Source organism: Phodopus roborovskii, unplaced genomic scaffold (assembly GCF_943737965.1).
Source record: "Phodopus roborovskii unplaced genomic scaffold, PHOROB, whole genome shotgun sequence".
NCBI classification, from domain to species: Eukaryota; Metazoa; Chordata; class Mammalia; order Rodentia; family Cricetidae; genus Phodopus; species Phodopus roborovskii.
In genome coordinates, this window is record NW_026126470.1 from 8,734,436 (window position 1) to 8,758,662 (window position 24,227).

Sequence of the window (24,227 nt, forward strand, 5' to 3'; positions counted from 1 at the left end):
TGAGGAGTTTATTTAGAAAGGAGAGTGAGGGAGAAGGGAAAAGACATAGAGGCACCGGGAACAGAAGAGGAGAGAGGGGGAGAGAAGGGGGGAAGAGAAAAAATGGGGTAGCTGGTGGCCAACTGAAAGGAGGGCAGAGAGAGAGAGAGAGAGAGAGAGAGAGAGAGAGAGAGAGAGAGAGAGAGAGAGAGAGAGAGAGAGAGAGAGCGCAAAAGAGAGCATAAATGGGCAAGGGTCTGCCTTTTAAAGGGGTCCTTTACACCTGCCTGCAGACTAGTACTCATGGAATCCTCGGCTGACCAGAGTACTGCCTGATAGCATTCTGCCTGGTGAAAGGGACAGGCCATCGTAAAGCCTGAATCCTTATACCCTCCCTTAACTTCAGCGAGCTTCTAAATGAAAGGCTAAATGAGAATGTAAATAATTTTCTCTTATTCATGTTTTCAAATGATAGATGACTACATAGAAAAATTAAACAGTTAACCTCGCAGCTCTTTACTAATAATAACATTTAATAATTGAGTAGTAAAAGAAAATGAGACACATTTTATAAATGTATATAACATATACATAGCATATACATAGCATATTTTATATGTTATATCTGTGCTTCAAGGCAATTTAAATTTTTAAATTTAACTTAAGTAAGTTAAGGAACAATGTTGGCTATATGTTGCATGGGTTTTATAAAGTAGTTCCACATTTCTTTTTACGCTAAGACTAAAATGGTAAGCTTTCTTAAAAACTGCAAAAGTAAGTATAACCATAGCAACAGGAAAACATGAATATGAACTACAATTGAATTTATCATAATTTTGTAATGGCACTGATAACATTTTCATATATATTATTCTATAACAGGTATTTAATTTCATTGATTTAGCAAATAAGCTATGTAAAACTACATTTATCATAAAATATATATTTTTTCTTTAATTAATTAATTTATTTTTTATTTTACATGTTGATCCCAGTTCCCTCTATCAGGGAACTCCTACAGCTGATAAAACCCTCAGCAAACTAGCAGGATACAAGATAAACTCAAAAAAATCAGGAGCCCTACTTTGTTCAGACGACAAAGAGGCTGAAAAAGAAATCAGTGAAACATCACCCTTTACAATAGCCACAAACAACATAAAGTATTTTGGGGTAAAGCTTACAACACAAGTGAAAAATCTATATAATAAGAACTTTGTGCCTCTAAAGAAAGAAATTAAAGAAGATACCAGAAAGTGAAAAGATCTCCCATGTTCTTGGATAAGTAGGATAAATATAGTAAAAATGGTTATCTTGCCAAAAGCTATCTACAGATTCAATGCAATCCCCATTAATATTCCAGCTCAATTCTTCATGGACCTTGAAAGGATAATAATCAACTTTATATGGAAAAACAAAAGACCCAGGATAGCCAAAACAGCCCTGTACAATAAAAGAACTTCAGGAGGCATCACCATCCCCGACTTTAAGCTCTACTACAGAGCTATAGTTCTGAAAACAGCCTGGTATTGGCACAAAAATAGACAGCTAGAACAATGGAATTGAATTGAAAATCCTGATATTAACCCACACACCTATGACCACCCGATTTTTGACAAAACAGCTAAAATTATACATCTTCGACAAATGGTGCTGGCACAATTGGATGATGGTGTGAAGAAGACTGCAGATAGACCCAAGTCTGTCGCCAAAACTCAAGTCCAAATGGATCAAACACCTCAACATCAATCTAGCCACACTGAACCCCTTAGAAGAGAAATTAGGAGGTAGCCTTGAACAAATTGGTATAGGAAACTGCTTCCTGAACATAACTCCAGGAGTATATACACACATACATACATATATATATAAATCTTAAGTGAATATATTCTGTTGTGAGACTGACTTGTAAGCATTGATGTCAGAAGACATACACTTATATTTTTTATAATAGGTAAATATATTTTATTCACTAATTCAGTGTACTTCCTTAATTAATTATTTGTATATTTTCAATGATATTTATACTCTATCATGCTTCCTTTAAAATGTTATCTATATATATAGATTTTGTCACAAGTTAAATTCTAATCTCTTTAATTTATTACCGAACTCTTAATTTTTTAGTTTATGCTTGGAATTTTCTAACATATGGAATTTTTTCTGTTGAAATTTAGGAAATTTTCCTTAGACATTGTGGTAATCAATCTTACCATCCATAAGGGATTATCCCTTTTACAGTATTGTTGGCTATTTAAATGCAGTGTACAGGTTAGGTGTAATTCAGATCTCTGACCCTCTTCATCCTTCTCTCCTCCCTTCTTGTATTCTCCTCTTTCTTTCTTTTCTCCTTCTTTTGTCTCTATTTCTCTGCCCATCTCCAAGTATTTTCATGTGAAGATTTCCAAAGTTTGTCACTAACCATGGACAGTACCTCTACTTTATATATTCTTTTTAGTATTATTTTTCTTTTAAAAAGTGAATGGAGGTTGTCAGATTTCAAATAATGGCTTAATGTCTTAAGATGTCATATTTATAAGTCAATAACCTGTATTGCTTTGGAGTCTGTCCTGGAACTAGCTCTTGTAGACCAGGACTGTCCTCAAACTCACAGAGATATACCTGCCCCTGCCTCCTGAGTACTGCGATTAAAGGCATGCACTGCCACCGACCAGCAAATTTGGGTGTTTTTCATTTCAATATTAAAAATAGTCAGTGATTCCCAGGTCAACCGAAGACATCAATGAGACAAGAACTTTTATAATTCATTACATGTTCTCACATATGTTTTTATCTTTCTGTTTACAGATTAGGTACAAAGAAGCAAATGATGCTAAGCATCATATTTCTTTTAACAAAATTATGTGACTTCTGTGCAAATGATATGAAGTTCTCTCACTGAGACATCATTCTGGAGGCTTGCATCACGTCTATACTCGGGTAATAGGGTTTATGTTGCTCTGTATATTTAGATTCAGTGTTTTTGAAGTCACACGGATTCTGAATTATTGGAGATGTAAGACTCCTGCTGTAATTTAAATGAAATGGTTTCATTTTAAAATCACCATTTGAGAAAAGATGAAAGTGATAACTCTGACCTTGAATCAACTCAGAGAAGCAGTTGATTGAGGGCAAAACCGTCAGAATTCAACACTTGACATGTGTCATGCAGCACTTCTGGTTATTTGATGAGACTCTCACATCGGGCATATGAAGGAAGACAATTATTAGGTAAGCAAGCATTATTGACACACATAAGAATAGGATTTCAAAGATTCAGAATTAGGGACTCATTGGCTTTACGACTTGGCTAATGAATTACTAAAATCAGATGTTCAGGAAAAGCCATCAGAAGAACTAATCACCATAGTTGTCTAATAGATTTAAAAATATTCCTGAGAGCCTGCAATCCCACCCAGCACTTGGCAGGCTGATTTAACACAATCACAAATTTTAAGCCAGCTTTCTTGGTTGTTTTTCTCTATTATTGTTTCTGACTCCTGCAATTTTAATTAGTACAAACTTAGAAACTAAAAGCTGATGTTTATTTTTAACAGTCGAAAAGAACTCATGCTATAGATTTTGCAGAAGAAAGCATGATAACAGGGTGTTGCACAAGTGTTCAGGGTCATAGGCACACCAGGTCTTTCCTCTGGAATCTCGTGTTCTCACATGGAACACGGGTCAGAAGTAGGTCACTACCATCATTATACTTTACTGTTACTTTAAAATTCCAAATAAATGTAAAACCAAGGGTTTTTCAACAAATGAACATGGTATTTGATTGATGTATCAGTATACTTTGAACTGGAACATGATCAGGAATAGCATTTTCTGATGAAGGAAACCAAATTCTGGTAGAAGGACACAAAAGCCTCGAGAGAGCAATCAAAACTATTTTTCATTTAATGTAAAAGTCATTATAGTTTAGTTTGTACTATTTTTGTGATGGATTAGTGAATAAAAAGGTAATTGATTGTGAAGGTAGAAAACTCTTGGTGAAGCACATGTCATCACGACAGCAAATCTAGCTCTATTGAAATCTAGGGAGGTGTGAACTTTGGGCACTGGCAAGCATTTAAATGTGAAGTGAATTTATATAAATAAAAAATTAATTAAGAAAGGTGAGAGCTGTCAAATTGTTAAGTTCATTTACCCTGTTTTCCTGTTTCAGAATTGTTGTTATGCAGACCTACTTAACTTTAATTCAATGGTGAAAAGACTTTAACAAATATAATTATACTTTGTCACACTTTAATTATTAAGATACTCATTTTTTTTAAGGATGAAATTTTGGTTAAATTCACTAAGTATAGAGCATGCCACCATTATGTGATTTTATTTCTTGTCAAACTTAAACAAATATACATATTCAAGGCTGAGTCAGGAGGATCATTCTGAGTTCCAGAAATATCTGAGCTAGAGTGACTTCTATGACAAAGGTGGCAGAGTGACATCCTGTCTCAACCACCACCGACAAATTTCTTTTGCCACCTGTTTGTGTTTTCAATACACAATTAGAAACATAAAGTAAGTATGTTGTACTATGCCACTATATAAGATAAAGAATATGGAAATTGTACCCTTATAAATTTGTGGAGCCTATTAATATTTTCAGGAAGATTATTTAAACTCAAGAGAAATCTAAAGGAGATGTGCACTTTTAACTTTTAACTATTGGGATAATGAGACATGATAATGAATGTTTATCTTATCTTGAATGTGTTAAGGCAATATATCAAATGTCTCACACAGCTGTTTAATTTACCAGATGATTTTAAATCTATTTTAATCAAGTGAATTTTATGATCATTAAGCAGCTTCACAGGTGAGCATATCAAACATGAATATGGAATTGTACTTAGGAATAATGCAAATCGTTAAATATTTTTAGTGTAAAAATGAGGTCAAGTCACTTGTTTTAAAAGCCAAAATTATTGAAGGTAAATGAAGCATTAACACATATTTACAACAAGAGCTTCATATTTTTACAAAGTCACTCAAATTATTAAATTACAGAAATGATCTTAGCTATTTTAACGTTACTGTACAGGGTTAGATAACTTTATGAGATTTTTCAAACAATTATATTTTAGTAAACATTTCTCCTTTCTTATCCCATGTATCTCTTTACCTAGCCATCCCCAGTTGTCCCCTTTCTCTCGGTGTGTCTTCCTTTCCATGTCACATGTATTCTTTTGCCCTTCCCCTGCCCTTAGCAGATACTTACTTTTATCATTTTTAACTTTTATCCATATTTATATTGCAGTATTATCCAAATTATTTAGGATATAAATGACTTTATATCTACATTCATTTTCATACATACACACACACACACACACACACGCACCCACACAGACACATGTGCACACTAACCATATAGACTAGGGTCATAGATATGATACAGATTACATGCAGTCATTGTATTTATAAATTTGGATCATCTGTCTTAATAACAACTTCCTAGATATATTCATTTGTGTCTGGAAATTTCTTAATTTCCTGTTTCTTTTCAGATAAATAAAAGTGCAAATGGACATGAACCATACATTATCTATTCATATGTCGATTTATATCCATTTATTGACATCAAGGCTTGTTTCGTTTGTTTTTGTGAACAGACCAGGATTCAAAATAAATATGCAAATATCTCTGTAGTAGAATACGATATCTTTGGGATTGTGTTTAAGATTGTTGTAGCTAGGTCATTGTAAAGTTTGAGTTATTTACCAAATGAAGATGGTCAAGTTGCTGTCCAGTAGGGCTCATACTAACATCTGCCAGCTATCTCACAAGTCTCTCAAAAGAACAAAAGTCATTTCTATCATTTATAAGTTTGGTTCAATGAGTGAAAAGTAATAATGCCAACGGTATAATTATTAAAATTAGATGTGGTAATATGTTTAACTTACTTAAAGTAATGTCAAACTCACAAAAGGCTTAGATTTTATTATAACACTTACAAAATTGTTAGAATTATTCAAATGATAAATGATAGAAATGACCTAGTCAAAAGCCCATTACTGAAAAAGAAACAATAGATATATCCAAAGGTGAATCCAAATCCATTGCTGTTGCTTTCCTAATGTACTTACAAAACTGCCTATTTAATATTTATTTTCATATCAATAGATTTCTACCACTTTCAACATAGTCAAAGAAGATTGTGTCTGTAGTGGTGAGTGTTTAATACAGAGACTCATAACTAGTCAAGGTTCTGAGAATAAGGCATTTTGAGTGTTCATCCACAAATAAGATACATACATTAACCCACTTTTCTCAAGAAAAGTCTTAGAAGAGAGCAGAAAAATTAAAGAGTTGAACAATGAGAAGGAACACAGTGAAGTATCATCTTCTGGACCTGCCATGGCCGTGGAATTCATTAATTCATTGAAGCTTTGGTAAGGAAGATAAAAGGCCTGTATAAGTTTAGGTCAATCAATGTTACAGTATGAGTGACAGAGAAGTTCATGTGGCTTCACCCCATTTTGAGTCACTATTATCAATTGATGCCTTCATGGGAAGGGGTTCCTTAGAATGTAGCTCCTGATAGGCTGCCCATGTTTCAGTAGATGTTCCCCATCCACCTACCTGGAAGCAGCATTAATTGGAGTCTGTGTTATACAACAAAAAAGAACGAAGAAATGATATGAAAACTAGAGAGGGGAGTATTAGAGTTGTATAAGAGAGAATAAAAGGAGGATAGGGCTGGATATGAATAGGATACATTGTATATGTGCATGATATTATTAGAGAATAAATGAAAAACATTCTATAGTAAAGGATCAGTGATAAATTTTAACAAGTCTTAATGACGTTTGTTGAAAATCTGACCTTGATTTGGCCATGGTGAAACTACTATTCACTTGTAAGATCAGAACTCAGATACCCACAAGTAAACACTGAGCCGAACTGTAATACAGATGCAGAGCGTGAGGAGTGATAAGAAAATGGAGACAAGACCAGGCTACAGAAACCCACAGAGATTCCTGACCTGAATAAGGGAGAGCTTATGAACCCCAAGACTAATAGCTGGGAAACCAGTATTGGACCGACTCAGACCCCCTGAACATGGGTCTCAGTTAGAAGGCCTGAACAAGCTAAGGGACATCTGACAGTGGAACCAGGATGTATCCCTGGTGCACGAAAGGACTTTGGGAGCACATTCCCCATGGAGGGATACTCCCTTAACCTAAAGGCAGGGAGAGGGAACTAGGATGAATATGTAAAATAAGAAAAAACAAAAACAAAAAAAGGTTCAGAATTCAGTAAGATATCTGAGAGCAGGCTGTATGTGCTTTGTCATGGAATTCAATATTTGTATTTCCCGAGAATGAGGTACAACGGAGTATTTAGGCGTATACATTTGTGAGAACAAACAACTGGGAAAATAATACACAAATGGTACAAATGGTAGCAACAGAAAAATCAATAGACATATGTCTGGGAAATAGTGAAATTAAAAAAAAAAAAAAAGAAAGAGACAAAAATAAGCAAGCAATCAGAAACCACCATACATTAAAATTAGCTTAAAATAATAATACAGTTTTTACCCATTTTAACTTTTCAGACTTTCAAGATTTAAATGGATTTCAATTTTTGAATGGTGTTATTGAAATTCTTCAAATACTTTCAAGCAACAGAAGATTGTATCCCAAATTACCAATTGAAATAATCCAATGGAATAATCTGGCTCTCTTGAATGGAAGAAAACTTTGGTATGAAAATGAGAGGTAGATCACATTTCACAGAATTCAAGAATTGACCAGTGTCAGCGGAGGGCCAACAGAGCTGTATATATACCTCAGGAGCAAATGCAGACCCCAAAGCTTCCTGAGAAGATCCCAAGTGCTGAGGTCCAAGAAGGGGTTAAAAAGAAAGGGTGAAACAAGGTGAGCACAAACAGCCACCCCTTTGCATCCTGCCTGAGATGAAACATAACAAGCTTACTCTTATTCCTGAAGCCACAGCATGAGCATCTATTACCACCACAAATCCTCATGCCAGTGGCCTATTTCAACCTGCTTTCTTACAGAATCCAGGACCACCAGCCCAGTGATGACACCACCCACAATGGCCTGAGGCCTCACCCATCGATCACTCATTAAGAAAATGTGTTATAGTTTTGCATTTTCTTAATTGAGGTTCTCTCTTCTCAGAAGATTCTAGCTTGTCTCAAGTTGACATAAAACTGTTCAGCACAGTTCCCTAAAAGAGTATCTTGAGATACAGTGCTCTGATCCATGTAAACTTATAAGTATGAGGACACAAAAAACATGAGAATTAGATTTCATTCTCACTCTTTAAAAAACATTCTATTAGAGCTGGGCAGTGATGGCACATGCCTTTAATCCCAGCACTTGGAAAGAAAAGGAAGGCAGATCTCTGTGAGTTCGAGGCCAGCCTGGTTTATAGAGCTCCTTCCACAACAGGCTCCCAAGTTACAGAAACCTTGTCTTGAAGAAAAAAAAAAAAAAAAAAAAAGAAAAAATAATACAAAACAAACAAACAAACACAAAAGGACAATAACAAAACTAAACAAAATAATTCTTAAAATAATACTCTGGGTAAAACTATTTGCACTTTTCAAAGATAAAATGCCACTATTTATATAAAAATGATACAATGCAGAGGGGAATCAAACAAAACTCTTTATTTACATGGTTCTTACCGGGCAACATGAGTGAATGAATAGCAAGTCCATATTTTAAAATATCAAAGAAAATCACATTGTGCACAAAGGGCTATGAATGGCAAGGCTAAAATCTTTCCAGACAAAGATTACATTTTCTGAAAAGCTATTATCTTAGAACTTAAAATTATTTTTCTATGAGATGTTAATGGAAAGAAAACTAATAATTTTTTTGTGTACATTTGCATCAATTTACTGATAACTAATTTTCAGACCCCTTCTCTCTACGTAACCAAGATTTAGCAACCATTTATTCTGCAAGGGTTAAAAAACAAAAACAAAATAACAACAACAACAAAAATATCTGAAACAAAATCGGGAACCAGAGGTTTTCCATTCATACAGATAGATTTGCGGATGATTTATGACAATACTCTCTGTACTCATGTATTCAACAAGAATCACATTATTTTTTCTTGGTAAGTAAACTATTAAGATGACAAAAGAGTGTCTTTATGGTTGGCTATTTGTTAAACAACAAAGCCAGTCCAGTCAATTTTCTTCATCAACCTACTACCATTTATAATGTTGGGGTCTTCACAAATATAAGGAGTAAAGGGAAACAAGATATTTAGATGAATTATGAAAGCAGTTATTTCCAACTATTATTAGCTAATTACTAGTTTTCTATTGCATATTTATATGAATTAGAGTGAAATAAAACATGGAATAAAGACTGACATCTTACTGCTTGACAAAAAGGTACATAACTTGTGAACACGCCTTTGTGTTTTAAATCTCAGTGGGATCTGCATATCCATGCTGCATCGTGTATTCCCCCATGATATCTCTGTACCACTCCACTCAGATTCCTCTGGTAGTTTCAGAGCTCCATTAAATCTAAAGGCATTAGAAGGGAGAGCAAAAGTTCTTACTTGGATCTCATATCTTTCAAAGTCCTCATGTCTTAAAATTCTGACACTGCTTATAGATTCTGGTAACTACTGTGCTATTCAAATTGGAACCCTTCTGATTCCAGTCCTTTCAGAGCAACCAGAGTCACTTCCTTGCTTAGGAAGCATTGACCTAGATATTAAGGTGTGTCACTGTTGGAGTGATCTTGAAATTGTTCAACCTGTGCTATGTCTCCAAACTAGATATACACTTCTGCTAAAACAAATCACTCTTTTCACAAGTTGAATGTTCTACACTGGACAATCAATTACTGTGCTTTTCCCTGGAAAAGACCACCTCTCATGCTGTCAGCTCTCCTCAGTTATCTACAGCTCTCTGTAGATGGTTGAGCCCTAAAAGTAAACTTATAAGTAGCGTTATATGACTAAGAATGTTATACTTAAGATTATTTATGTATGTACATATATGTCTACACAAACTTGCATGCATGCAAGAAGAGAATATAGCTGATGAATTTGAATGAGATTGGAAATGGTATGCAGGAGGGTTTGGAGGTAGAAAACAGAAGAGAGAAATGTTGTGATTAGCTTGTAATCTCACAAATTAAAATTAAGAATTTTAGTTCCTCCCTTTGGAGGTTCTTTTCTGCTTTTTCTATATATATTTCTTAAAATATTTTAATCATTTTGTAAGAGTATTTATGTAAGAATCAGCATTTTCAAAATTTCTGTATTACTATTGATGAGACTAAAATCGCATCAACTTTATTTCCATATTTTAGAAGGCAGAAGAATCTATTCCCTCACCCTGCAATCACCTTACCCACACTTCACATCAACTAGCTCAAGAAGGCTTTAATTTTCTGGCCTAAGACTAACTTAAATGAATACTGAAAGCTAATAGGAGCTTATTTGAAATCTCGAGAAATGGGAAACTACTGTATTATTGAAGCAAAAGAAGTTTAAAGTACTACAATTATCTGAGCACTTATTTCAATTCCACAAACTCCCCAAAGTTAATAGATTTTATTAGACCCTTTTCAGAAGCCAGGCTTTGTGGCATTTGGATTTATTTGTTGTCCTGGCTAAAAGTTCCAACTGAAGTCAAGGTCATCTTTTACTCCAAAGTTGGTGTAATTAGTATCAACCCAGTGTTTCACTGAGCTTACATTGAGGTTATTAACTGTGTTTCATGCAGAGTGTCAAAGCAACAAGGGCACGGCTGCCAATCTCTCCAGCTTCAAAAGCAAAGCTTCTAATTTAATTCATCCGTTAGGAAGAAATATGCAGCCAGTTTAGTTTATTAATGACTTTAGAAGTAATTTCTGAGATGTTCTAGAAATATTTATTCCTGTATTAGTAAAGCATTTAAAATATGAAACAGAGGATCATATGTAACTCTTTTTAGATCCAGTTCTTTAAAAAAACCAATGTGCTTTCTTAAATAATCGGGGCACAATTTTAATATTTACATGAATAAGCTCATATACCAATGAACATGAGAAAATTGATTAAGGCATCTTTTGTTTCTCAGAGGTTCTGTTGTAAGACATACTTGTATAACACTGGGCTGTATTAAATAAACGATTTATTGCTGTACAATCATTCAGGCTAGTCATAAATGCATGTATGTCAATAACAGATAGTCCTAATAACTTAAAATATATGAACTAGTTTAACAAGAATGGTTAAAGTTGATGGAGTCAAATAGAAAGACAAGGTTAAAATATAATTAGGCAGCCCACAAAAATGTCAGGAGAAAACAACAACAAAAAACCAATATAACCTGTTGTATTGTACCACTGTCTTTATGGAAAGCCACTGAGAAAATTAAAAATGCAGATATTCCTGAAATATGTCCTACATGTTGGCAAAACCAGTAAATATTTAAAGTCTTTCAAGCTATTTCAGAAGACAAATTCACATGAATCAGAAGTAAATTCATTTCATTTTGGAAATGACTATAAAAAAATAGTGATGTGCTTTCCCTATACAAATGAGATTTGCAACAAAATTTCAGCGTTTTATGCTAGCCTGCCTCAAATTACCTGACCCATTCCAAAGTTTGGTTACTACCTGATTGTAACAGGTGAACTCTCAGCCAGCAATCTTACTCATCCATGTAGTAGTTAAGGTGCAATGTGGCTTGTAATGAAATTAAAGTACCTCCAACCACAGAACATGCTATTTGTTCATTCCAAGAGAGAACTATATCTGGCATCTTGTTTCCAATATTAAGTGTCTTTCATGTACTTAATTATAAAACAGACACGACTTCATATTACACAGTTTTTCTCCAAATACTGCAAGACAGACATCATCTTTTATATTAGACTAAATATTGAAACCTGTCTTTTTGTCAATAAACATCTTTTTGTATACAGACTGTCTGAATTGAAAATTATTACTTAGTTTTTGTCAAGTAAAAATAAATAACGACAACATGATGACACTTAATTTTTAAAAGCGCACAACACCATGCAAATTGTGTTTGATTACTATCATAAAACCAGAAACGTTTTTAATAGCTAAACACTCATAATAAAAGCTCACAAACAGCTACTTGATTTGCACACTTTGCGACTTAACTGTTTCAAAATGATATACTCTTGACATACTTAATGCTCTATTTGAGTGACTTTATTCTGACTGATTCAAAACAGACATGGTTATGCTACAATCATTCTTCGTTATGGCTCAACCTTTTTTCTCTTATTCTGACAAATTGTTATCTCTTTGTATTCTCCTACTTAAAGTCATCTAAAAAAAAAAGAAGAAGAAAGAGCATAAATACTTGTAAAAAAAATAAAAGTTGATCAAAGGCATGCAGGATTTGTAACCCATGCACACACACATTCTGGACAAAGAGTAAAACACAATTAAATATCTTTGTTTTTTGAGTCTGTCTGAATTGAATAAATGCTTTGTGCACTAGTGTCAAGTGCACATATCATTTTATGTTTATTATATCTGAACTTTTTTATGCCTAGCAACTGAATGAATATGCAGACAGCTAATATTTTTAGGATATATATTTTAGACAATCTATGGTCATCTAAACAGTCTTTACCAGTGATTCTCAGCCTTCGAGATGTTGAACCGATTAATCCAGTTGTTTAGTTGACATTAACTTTATACATTTTAGATCTCATAGATATTTATTTCCCTGTGCATACTAGCATGTCTGCTGCATATTTAGGTGTACACATTAGTTATCTTTACTGGCAATGTCTTATAACATAAGGGAAATTATGCATAATACCAGAAACCTAAGCAACTACCCAGAGCATGAAGTCATGGACCTTGGAGGGTGAAATAATTTTGTTAAAAGTTACTTCCCTAGAAATAAGAGGTGTAGTAGAACATAAGTTAGCATAAAAACAAACTGGTAACTTGAATTTGCTTTACTAACAGAAAACACTATGAGGTAATACATTAATTACACTCCATCGACACAGGGCTGCTAATTGACTAGAATAGAAACCAAATCTGTCTTCATATCACATTCATATAATATAAATGATTCTTTGCCCATCTTACTATTTCTGAATGTTACCTCCTTTCCTTTGCTTATAAGTATAAAAAGGGCATATGGTAGAGTCAGTCACTTTCAGTGTCTTTTCTGGCCACCACTAATTTTTTTTTTCTGAAAAAAATTGTTATGTTAATTCATGAGGATTTTTTCTTTAACCTATTGAGGTCATAAGGCATCCCTGGAAAAAGTGTTTCTGTTTTGTTTTCATTTGTTGGTTTTGATAAAAATGCTACCAATTGGCTTTGTTCTCCATTTGAAGACTAACCCTCTTCAGAGAAAGACCTACCTCTGAGCCTCCAACACAACTTCAGTATTATCCCATGTCTTTCCCACAGGTTCTTAAAGAGATTCATATCCTTGTATTTTAACACCATTGCTGGTATAGGATTCATCTAACAAGAAGGCAGCCAATATTCTCACAAGGAATTCATTTGACAGAAATGGAGATAAACCAAATCTCAAGGTCATGACTTAGATGACTTGGGCACAGTTTATTTTGTACATTTCATTTTAGTTTCTAATTTGGATATGGCTATGGTTATTTACATTCACTTCAAACTGGATGCATATCATTTCTGTGGTTGAACAGTGGGTGATAAGAATTATGAAATTGTATATTAGCTGTGATTCACTTGCTATATATCTTCTCATACTAGAGGAGAAAAATGCTGTAATTTATGAAATCATTTTAATCCTAATAAAATCATACATTTTCTGTTTATTTGAAATTACATTATGACAAAGAAATGCAATGATATATGTGAAGAAAATTTTCATGAAAGAAACTTTCTTTTGGGTTCTCATCTTTTCTCAAACAGTACAGTCTATTGTCAATAATGTTAATAACATAAAGACATGAATAACTAATTACCATAAACGTACTTGCATCTAAAACTCAAATCTCATTGGAAATATACAAGAACTCCATATCACAAAATTTACTAAGTGAAACACCAACAGCATTGCTTTCATACTGCATGAATTATCTGAACATTTCTCCCCCAAACATGGCCTAGAATATAAATGATGTAGGGGACCTTGGTTACTTCTGTGATGTTTCATGGAGAGAAAAGAGAAAAAATGGGGGTTAGGCTAACATTCAGTGTCTTCTACTATTTTTACCACATACACAAAGACATGACTTTCTCAGGCAAATATTCTATTTCTTTATATCTTACTGGATTCTAAATGTCTAAACTATTTTTTCTTAAATTGTGTTTTTATTAAAACATTTCTCCCTTCTCTTTTCTTCATCCAAATTCTCCCCTATACTCCCACTCCACTCTCCTTAAAATGTATGGCCCCTTTTTGCATCTACTGTTACTGCATGTGTTTATAAATTTGTATATGCATACATTCCCAAATATAATCTATCAGTCCATGTAAAGTTACTTGTATGTATGTTTTCAAGGCTGATTGTTTGGTACTGAACAACCAATTGATATGATCTTCCTTGGGGCCTGTGGAGGGCCACCTCTCCCACTCCTAGTTTTCTCAGTTACAAATGAATCTTTGTGAAGTACTGAGATCTGGTGGATTTTTTCCCCATGTTGTTTGACATGTCCATTGTTATCAAACTTGTTCACATTTGGTTAGTCGTATTGCTAGACCCATAAAGTGTTACCAATATGACTAAATATGAATGTCTTTTAATGATCATTGGCATGTTTGTGCTAAAATAGGATTAATTTTCTCACTTTTAGTATCATAAAATTTAGAGAAACATCATAATATAAACTTATAAAGCACAATCTGTAATTATATTTGAAGGGTATTTAAAATAAAGAAAAGGAGAGATTTATATGTTTGTTATTCTTATTCATTAAATACTTTCTTACTTTGCCCCATGGTTGTCTGTTTTATTTCTTTTATCGTAATACAATAATATGTAAGAAAATTCTTAAATCCTGCAACCATAATTTCAGATACAGTTGAAAATGTGCCCATTAAGTAAAACATAAATAACCAATATATTTCCAAGGAATTCTTATTTCTGTTTATATAAAATTATCTTGTCACCACTCATTTAGATGTTATAATATAGCTGACCATGATTATTAATAATTAACATCACCAGGCATTTTCATTTTCTGAAGAAAGGGGAAAGTACATTTTTAAAGCTGTTGTGAAAGGCTTCAATCCTATTTCTGATCAAGACTGAATAAAATCCAAGATGAAACATATACTATACCATTAAAGCAAGATATAAAAAAGATAAAGTAAACCAAATTCTTGTTATCACTAAATTACCTGTAGGAACATTAACATCCAGTTAAATTGTTACACTTAATATGTTAGTTTAGTTTTAAGACACAAAATATGTGTAAGTAGGGAAAGGGAAGGATTAAATGAAAATCTCCCTCTGTGCATTGTTGTGAATATGACAAATTTGAAACATATCTTCTTTCTAAAATTTCTGTGATTGTTTTCTGCATTTGAGATAATTTCTATTCCTCTAAGTACTGTCTTTAGTTTGAAGCAAAAAAAAAATGCTTATTTGAATACTAATTACGGAGTATTCATAGAGCCAGGTACAAATTCACATTCGGTCAGAAAACTCTAGAATATTCCATTGTAGAATATTCTGCTAGTGGAATCACTTTATGCTAACATATATTTAGAGTATTTAACTGAACGTTCCAAGTGATGAATCACACATGATTTTTCATTTTGGTAAAGTTTCAACACCATGACTACTTCATATTGTATAGGAATATCAAGTCAGTAACATTAACGTAGGGTATTTACAGTCAAATGATATCTCCACATCATTGAGCTTGTTATTTCTTTACATTTCAAGGAAAATCAAAATCTGTGTCCTGTCTTCCCATTTCAAGTTTGCTTAATGTACAGGAGATAACTTCTCTTCTTTTTAATGACATCCCACAATATTTTGACACCAGTCATATGTGACACTTAAAATACAATATACCATTAGACTCATATTCTACTTTAGTCATTCTACTTCATACTAATTTTGTTGACCTAATTACATCTTATAATTAAGATAACATAAATGTGCAAATTGGCTCTCAGTTATTCTACTTTCAGCAAGATCCTTCTACACAGCTCACTGGCTGGGCATCTGAGGCTATAACAAAGAAGCATACTGTACCTCTTCTGCTGCTGCTTGCTGCAGATGTGCTTGGGCTGGTTGTTATGGCTACAGTGGTTGTTACTGGTGCAGTGGTAAGGGAGGGGATGATAGTAGTGGGAAGCAAAGTGGTAGGAACATCTGGTGAGTGGAAAGAAACAAAATATAAAAGAAAATCATATCATGCAAACAAAAGAGAAACACAAATGATTCAAATTATAAATACACACACCTTATTTAGACTTAATTGTATAAGTTGAAACAGAGTAACAGGTACAAAACAACCATAGCACACAAGTTCTGTCATTTTTTTTTTCACTTCCTTCTTATGCTCCACAAAAATAAGAACGATCTGGGAGCTATGTGTGAAAGTGAGTAAATTATTTGCTGTATTTAAAGTGAAATTTAAAATGACGAGAACTCACTCGTCCTTTGAGTCATTTGAAAATCTCACATGCAGTAGCAAAAAACACATATGTAAAATTAAAATGACATGCTTTATCGAGGAGGTACACAAAGAAACGACACAGAAATAAGCACAAATACCACCATATAAGATTAAAGAAGTGTTAACGATGAGTATGTATATGCAGGTTAAATAATGCCTTTCTTTTTCCTTATAGGAAAAATGAAAGGAAACAGGATGAGAGCAATCTTTAGAAACAAACAAAAGAAGCCACGTGTTATTATAATTGTTATTTTGCTCCTTCTGTTTTCACAGACAATGTTAACATACAGTTTAAAGTCTAGCATGTCTTACCCCAATTAGCTGGTAACGCCTTCTAACAAATTTGCAGTACCTAGGAGTCTTTTACAAGTATTGAGTAAAATAGCATGGAACGCGATGTGATGTTCAGGCAAGCTTACGTCTTATTTGAATATAGGACACAAAGATAAGTTACTGAATAAGGTTTTGAACTATACCAGTAAGTCTCCAATCCATAATTAGTCAAGTTGTCATAAGTTAAAATTTGACTCAAATCCAGAAATAACAATGAACAGAAAGAACAACTTAGTGTGCAATGCCCAGATCTTCCTTCATTTCATGGAACCAGTCTCAAGTAACTACAGTAGGAAAGACGCCTCAAAGAATACTGCCAGTGTCAAGCTTTGAAAAACCTCAGGAAAATCCTTGGAGAGAAATTTTGTTCCCAGCAGATAGGCATATAATTTACACAGCAAAGAAATTAGAAACACTTCCGCAATTACCTGTAATTACTGTACTGGGGTTTGATTTCGTGTATTTGTCATGAAACCCCAATATAATTCACGATGCTTGACAGATTCCTTTTCTGTAGAAAGATTTCTTGTCATTCTTTCTGGAAAAGTCTTTGAGTCACTCCAAACATTTTTCTAGTTCTTTACTCTGATAAATAGCTCTACTCAATCTGCCTGACTCTACCAGCTCAATCCTGTACACTGGAGACATTGAAACCAGCATGAGATCTCTCTCTTATCTTGAGTATTGATGTTTACACCTGTTTATCAACAGGGAAAATGCTTCCTGGACTGTCAAATTAAGAAAACAACCTCTAAAACCTCAATGGTATTACATTAATCACTAGTGAAAACGGGCATTGCTTGGAGAGCAATTTATCATGATCATAAGGTGGCATTGGCTTTAAGAAGAACTTTGTGAATGAATAAAAACTGTGTATTTATGCCCATGGGAAACTTGTTTGTTATTTTTTATCATACACTCTTATTGCTAAGTAAATGGAAACATACTAAATAAAAATAGTAATTTTTTATGTCTACCTAAAATAGAAAATAGTGAATTTTTATTAGAAATATTATTGGCTCATTTGGGGTCTCAGATATATTTAGGAAAAAGCAATATCTAGTATTACAATATTTAAGAACAAGGAATATACTGAAAAGTACATATATGGAGTCTGATTAAATGTATCATAGATTATAAAAATATTTTTTGTTATCGAACAGTAAACTAAAATAACATCCCCTTAACTCTTTTTTTATTTATTTATTTTTATTTAATTTTATATAACAAAGTCCAATTAAATGAAAACAAACATTTATAGACAATATTTGGGAATTTGGGCCTCTTTCTTTCCAAACTACTTCCTGCTGGTAAGGGGCGCTGTCTTGGCATCCCCTTAACTCTTATTTGGGAAACAACTCAGCCTTTCAAAACATCTTTATTAATTAATTGCAAAAGCTGGTACCAAATAACTGACTTATATTCATTTGTTTGTATGGTTTAAAAATAAATATTAATTGTATTTAATTTTTACCTTTTCCCATCTCAACAATGACAGAAAATCTGGATTATTCGGTAGCCTATATATGTTCATGTTTTCTAAGAATTCTTAAATGAACCAATATAATCTTATAAGTGTCCAATACAATAAATGTAGACTCTTTTATTATTTTCTATTTATTATTTAATGAATTAGTAATTTCAGGATTTACTAATACAGTTCAAACTGAGGAAGCCCTGTGAAATATGTAGATAGATGTGAAAGTATGGCACTCTCTACCACCTAGGCTGGCTCCCAAGTATCCCCCTCCCCCCATTTTTTCCACACATCTTAGAAGATTAGAAGATTCCTGCATTATTGATTGACAAATTTAAGGACAACTGTGTTAAAATGGCATACCAAGAAGAAATTTTTCTCAATCAGCATTACAGGTTTTTAACTGTTACTAGCAAAATGCAATGTTGCTTTTAAAATGTGTTTATTTTCCATACATTTTCATCCTGGTCTTTTATTAGTCATTCAAGTCGGTTAAATTATCTCAAATCACTGGTGAAATAGTAAAGTTAAAATAACCTAAAATATTCACTTCTAGAAGAAAATTAGAAACAAGTAAATTTCAACAACGTAAGAATAGCCAGAATTGGTTAGATTTGTTAGAAAGATTACAAGAAATTTCAGAAAACTTCTTCCTAATTTCAACAACATAAGAATAGCTAGAATTGGTTAGATTTGTCAGAAAGATTACAAGAAATTTCAGAAAACTTCTTCCTCATACTTAAACTTTCTTTTTGATCTGATTTTACACTGGTCTTTCTGCATTTGATAATGAACCTTAGAAGGCAGAGCTTTTAGTTAGTGTAAAGGTTTCTGTTCCACATATATATGACTATTTAAGAGAGACAGAAAAAAGCTCTTATGTGACAGGAAGAACTGAATTATAATATAATTAAAAGAGTAAACTAATTGTCTCATAAATACCCTCTAAATCTTCAAACAGGAAAAATATAGTGTTAGTTTTTGAATGTTAGTTTATTGAGTATGGAAACATAAAAGTACATTTTAGAACTACAAATACCTTTTTATATTTTCAGTTATAAAGAAAATAATAAATGCAATTTCAGAAACAAATATTTACTAATTTATAAGTGATTTATTATTATAGATAATACATATATGAATTATATTACTTAAAGATACCATATTAATGGGACAGGCACTGATTTGAGAGTTGCACTACTTTGAGAGTTGCCCTATGGACATTAGGACCTCGAAAATCAGACATTAACAAATAATTCTGAGAAGTCTTCCTATCTTCAAATATTCTTTTGCCCTTTTTATAAAATTCAAGTTTGTTTTTAGAAAGTCTTGCTTATATAAATGAGAAGCAACATTTGAGAAAACTTAGCAAATATCTCAGTAACAATTGCTTGAAGTGTTTGACCTTTTGAGAATGATTTTAAAAGTGACCATGCATTTTCTTATGGAAATATGAGATAGAAAGCTACTAATCACCTGCCTAATACTTTAAAGACAAGTTCTTACTATATAGCTCTGGCTAGCCTGAACCTCCCTCTGGAGACCAGTGTGTTTTTGCCTCTCAAGTGTCAACATGCCCAGACCTCATCTTTTTGATGTATGTACAATCAAAGAGAATTTTAAAACCATTATACCAATAATACAAGAAATAATCAGATAAAGAAACAAGATATGAAGCATAGCCACGTTTCTCTTTTAGCATTTATCTGTTTCTTTTTTCATATACAAGTGACTCCCATGCACATATGATAAAATACTCAATGTTTGTTCGGCTGTAATTAATATCCTATGTTTGAACTTAATCTTGAAACAGAAATTATGGAGCCACATATGGCTCAATAAGTGAAGATACCTGATGCCAGCACTAAGGATTTGAGTTCAATACCCAGGACACACATGATGAAAAAAAAAAGAAACAACTCCAGTAAATTCTGTTTTGACATCTGCAAATGTGTGAAGGTATAGCTACACACACAAAACATAAATAAATTATAATACTAAGTGCATTCTAATTATTTTTGTCCAACCTGGTCATAAAAATTAATGACTTTACATAAATTATTGAGAGCCTCTTTTACTTCAAACAAGAGACTCCTCACTTACAGTGTCAATAACCATGTATTAAGACAAGCTTATGTGTTAATTTATTTGAATGCCTTACCAGTTGATGGCAATATTTTTTGTTAGTTTTGAATACATCTATATCTATATCTATATCTATATATAACCAATTTCTCTGAAAACATGATTGACTTTAAAAATTTATTTTCAGAAAAACTAACTGCCATTGTATGTAAAATACTATACTATATATCCTCATATTCTAAAGTGAATAAAACTTGCTTCGCAAATTTAGATGGCTTGTTAAATAAATTCATGAAAATTCTGAGTCGTTAAAATTTAAATACAAACACAAGTAATTAAATACAATCCCAGATTACTGAATAATAGTATGCATGTATTTCAGCACTATACAATATGTGTTATATACTTGTACATAAATATTTAAGTTTTAAATAATCAGGTAAGGGGTCTATAATTATACACACATATAATACATAAATGCAGAGGTTCCCTTTAAAGGAAAAATGAAACATTTTTATTGACAGGAATCTGAGAAAAAGTTTTAAGTCATAAAAGTTGGTTATGAGTTTGTGTACACATAAGCTATGCATTGTAAGTAATTTAAAATAATTATATTGCAAAAAAAAATCTAAAAAAAATTTAAGAATTTCAGGCAAAACCTCAACATCTGAGCTAAGGACCAGTAGTGTAAACATTATTGATGTAAGTTCCAAGTGTTACTCATGAAGCCAGTGTTGAGTCACAGATAAGCATGCTCTAATTCATAGTAATTCTATCACAACCTACACAATTGAAGAACCATTTCAGCCTAGGCACAAAGATCTTGAACAGATGAACTAATCTCGATGGGGAAGAGCATTGTTAAGCTTGTATAATGGTAAATCATCAGTCCATTACCACTCCTTTGTGGCTCCCATTCTGTGTCCCCAGTTATATTGCAGCAGCCATGGTGCAGATGCCCTCTATCAGGAAGAAGAGGGCCTTGGGGTATACACACTTGGTGTCTTTACTAACTTTTCTTTATGCCAGTTTCAGAAGAAGAAAGCCTTTGAGTTGGGCACACAAAGGTTCTTTCTTTCTTTAAGTTCTCTCTGGGCTCTCTCCACTCTGCTGTAATCCCAGCAACACCCTGCTTCACAGTATCACCTCCTTCGTGACTGTCTTTCTCGTCCCTGGGTATGATCTCATTTGTGGTGCATCCTCTCAATCTGGAACTAGTCATGCCTTCCTTCTCTGTATCTGAAAATGCTTTGTTTACCACATGTTACCATCCATTTTGTGTTCCACCTCACATAATAAACCACCAGGTTAGCATTACACAAAAGCATGCTTTCGTTATATACAAATACTATTTTCCCTGGGATAGGTACACTTTACTCAATTTTTCTTTGCCCTACCCCTGAAGAGTATCAAGAAATAAAATTGAGTATTTAGAAAAATTCCACTTTCATATGTATATAGTGTGTATAGTATTCACCTGGCATTTAGCATCCAATATACTTATCATATATTTATAGTGAATGGTAAATATATAGTGAATAAAACTATAATGCCATATTTTATATATATATATATATATATATATATATAAACAAAAGATTTAAGAAAACAGACAACCCACTTAATGCTGCATTTTGTAAATCCTTCCTAGTTATATATGTTTCATGTGATTTGAAAATACTCCTATGGATGATAATAAAAATGTCAATATATAAGCAATATATCTCTTTTAAGAGCATAAATATATAATGAATATTTAAACAATATTAATATGTAGCTTTTGAATAAAATAGTGTAAACACTCTGCTACAAGTCTACACATGTGAAAGAATGTTCTCAAATATGAAAGTACATCTGAAGAAGTTTCAGGACTGAATGCGTGTGTTAGCATTTTAAATTTGTTAGAATTGTAACGCATAATGCCAATCAAAATAGTGGGAGAGTGTCCACCTTTTATTTGCTAACGACAGAACTAGAAAACAGGGAACCCTATCTTCTGGGGCTTATTAGAGCACACAGACCTCATAGAGCCCTGTCAGAATGATGTCACTTTCAACAGGAAACACATAAAATAAACTGCAGAGTAGTGCAATACTTTTTTTTTCTTTCCTAATGACAAGTTTTTCAGGTAAAGGGTATGTCCTGTTTTCTATAAATGTGGTGTATAATTTCTAACTTGTCAACTTGTTTTGTTTTGTGGCAGATTCTCTTTTTAAAAATGGCATTCGAAACAAAATTAAGTCTAAAGAGTCCCAGAAGCCCAAGCTGCTTGTTTCTCTCCAAAGACTGTTGCCCAAATGGGGAGAGGAAAAAATATGCTAACATTTAGCGTGGAATCCATATAACTACATCTGTCTTGTTTGATGGTACTGAGCTACCCATTCAAGAGAGGTCAGTATAATCAGTTCTTGTAGAGGACAATTATGGGTATGAACACAAAGGGTCGGAATTCTGAAGATAACGGAATTAAGATAAGATTTATTATTGTGCTAAACAGAGTTCAGATTCCTCAGACTTAAAGATAACATTGGATCCTTAATGTTATATTACTCATTCTACCGCCACTGGGAGCAATGGCAAGGGTCATGCTTACTAGTTGTTTTGTTTTTGTAAAGATAGGCATTTTTCTGCCCTCGTTATATTCAGCAACATGTAGTAGCCTATTTAAGTCATAGCGTAAAGTGACGACAACTCCAAAACGCTCAAAGAATTGGCAGGCATCAGGCTGATAGGACTTCAACTTACGAATGTGTTGCTCCTCTTCGGGAGAGCTATCATAACTCCTTGTGTTTCATAAAAGGAATCCTTCTCAACATTTGATTGGAATGAATTCTTTAACATTTTTTTTCTGGTAGCTTCCACCGATTTCTCATGCTAAGTGGAATCTTTATACAAAGATGATAAAAAAAAAAAAAAAAAGCTCTTGAAAATTGGAAAGACCTGCAATTTTAAACTGCAGGTGGTAGCCAAGGGTTCTAAGTAATTATAAGGAAAGTTTGTGAATCAAATCTTTTGTCTTATTTGAAGAGAAAAAAAATATGCAATTTTCTTTTTCAAACATATTTGTTGTATTCTATAGGGAAAGAAGCAAAGTGGAACATAAAAGCAGGTTTACAATGCCTGCAGCTTGGGTGACCCTATACCTTTAAATCTACAGACCTCACTGTATGAGTTCTTTCCTGGAAGGATCATACCCTGAGTAAGTCACATGATTCTATGGGAGGACACTATTGATGTTTTTACACAAAAAGTAAATGAAGTAAGATATACAAGGATGAAGTATGAAAAATATTGCGAAGTTGGTATCTGGTTTTCCTTGTAAGCTGTGACATAAAGTAGGAAGGACATGCTTTACATACTATTTAATTGAACCACATGTAATCACTTCATTAAAAACAGAGTTTGGTATGGGATTTCTATAATTCTTCTTATTTAGACCTGATCCTTGATTTTGATGAGTCGAGACTGTTCTAAAAGAAAGGTGTTTCTGACAACTATGCATGTAACATTTTTGCATGTAATTTTAAGAGGCAATACTCCTTAAGGTGTTGGTCTGCTTTTGAAATGCAATGCAGTAAATTCACCTGGTATTTACCCTGCAAATCACATCACTCTTGAGATCTTCAAGGAAATGTTTTGGGTACTTGAAAGAATATTGTGGTAAAATGTTAGTATTAATTGATACTTTTAGTTTAGATACCCATGTTTCAATACAACAAGCCCGAGGTTA

The 24,227-nt window shown here is 33.2% G+C and overlaps 1 protein-coding gene across 3 annotated transcripts in view; it reads right to left on the reverse strand.

Moving 5' to 3' along the window:
• Cadm2 (cell adhesion molecule 2) overlaps nt 1–24,227 on the reverse strand; it is an 863,789-nt gene that overhangs the window by 40,862 nt on the left and 798,700 nt on the right. For 2 of the 3 annotated variants that reach the window (XM_051191742.1, XM_051191739.1), the window contains one exon: nt 16,176–16,295. The exons of the other annotated variant lie outside the window; for it this stretch is intronic. In XM_051191742.1, coding sequence (XP_051047699.1) covers nt 16,176–16,295 — 120 coding nt within the window. The remainder of the gene's footprint in view (nt 1–16,175; nt 16,296–24,227) is intronic. 3 annotated transcript variants of the gene reach the window in all.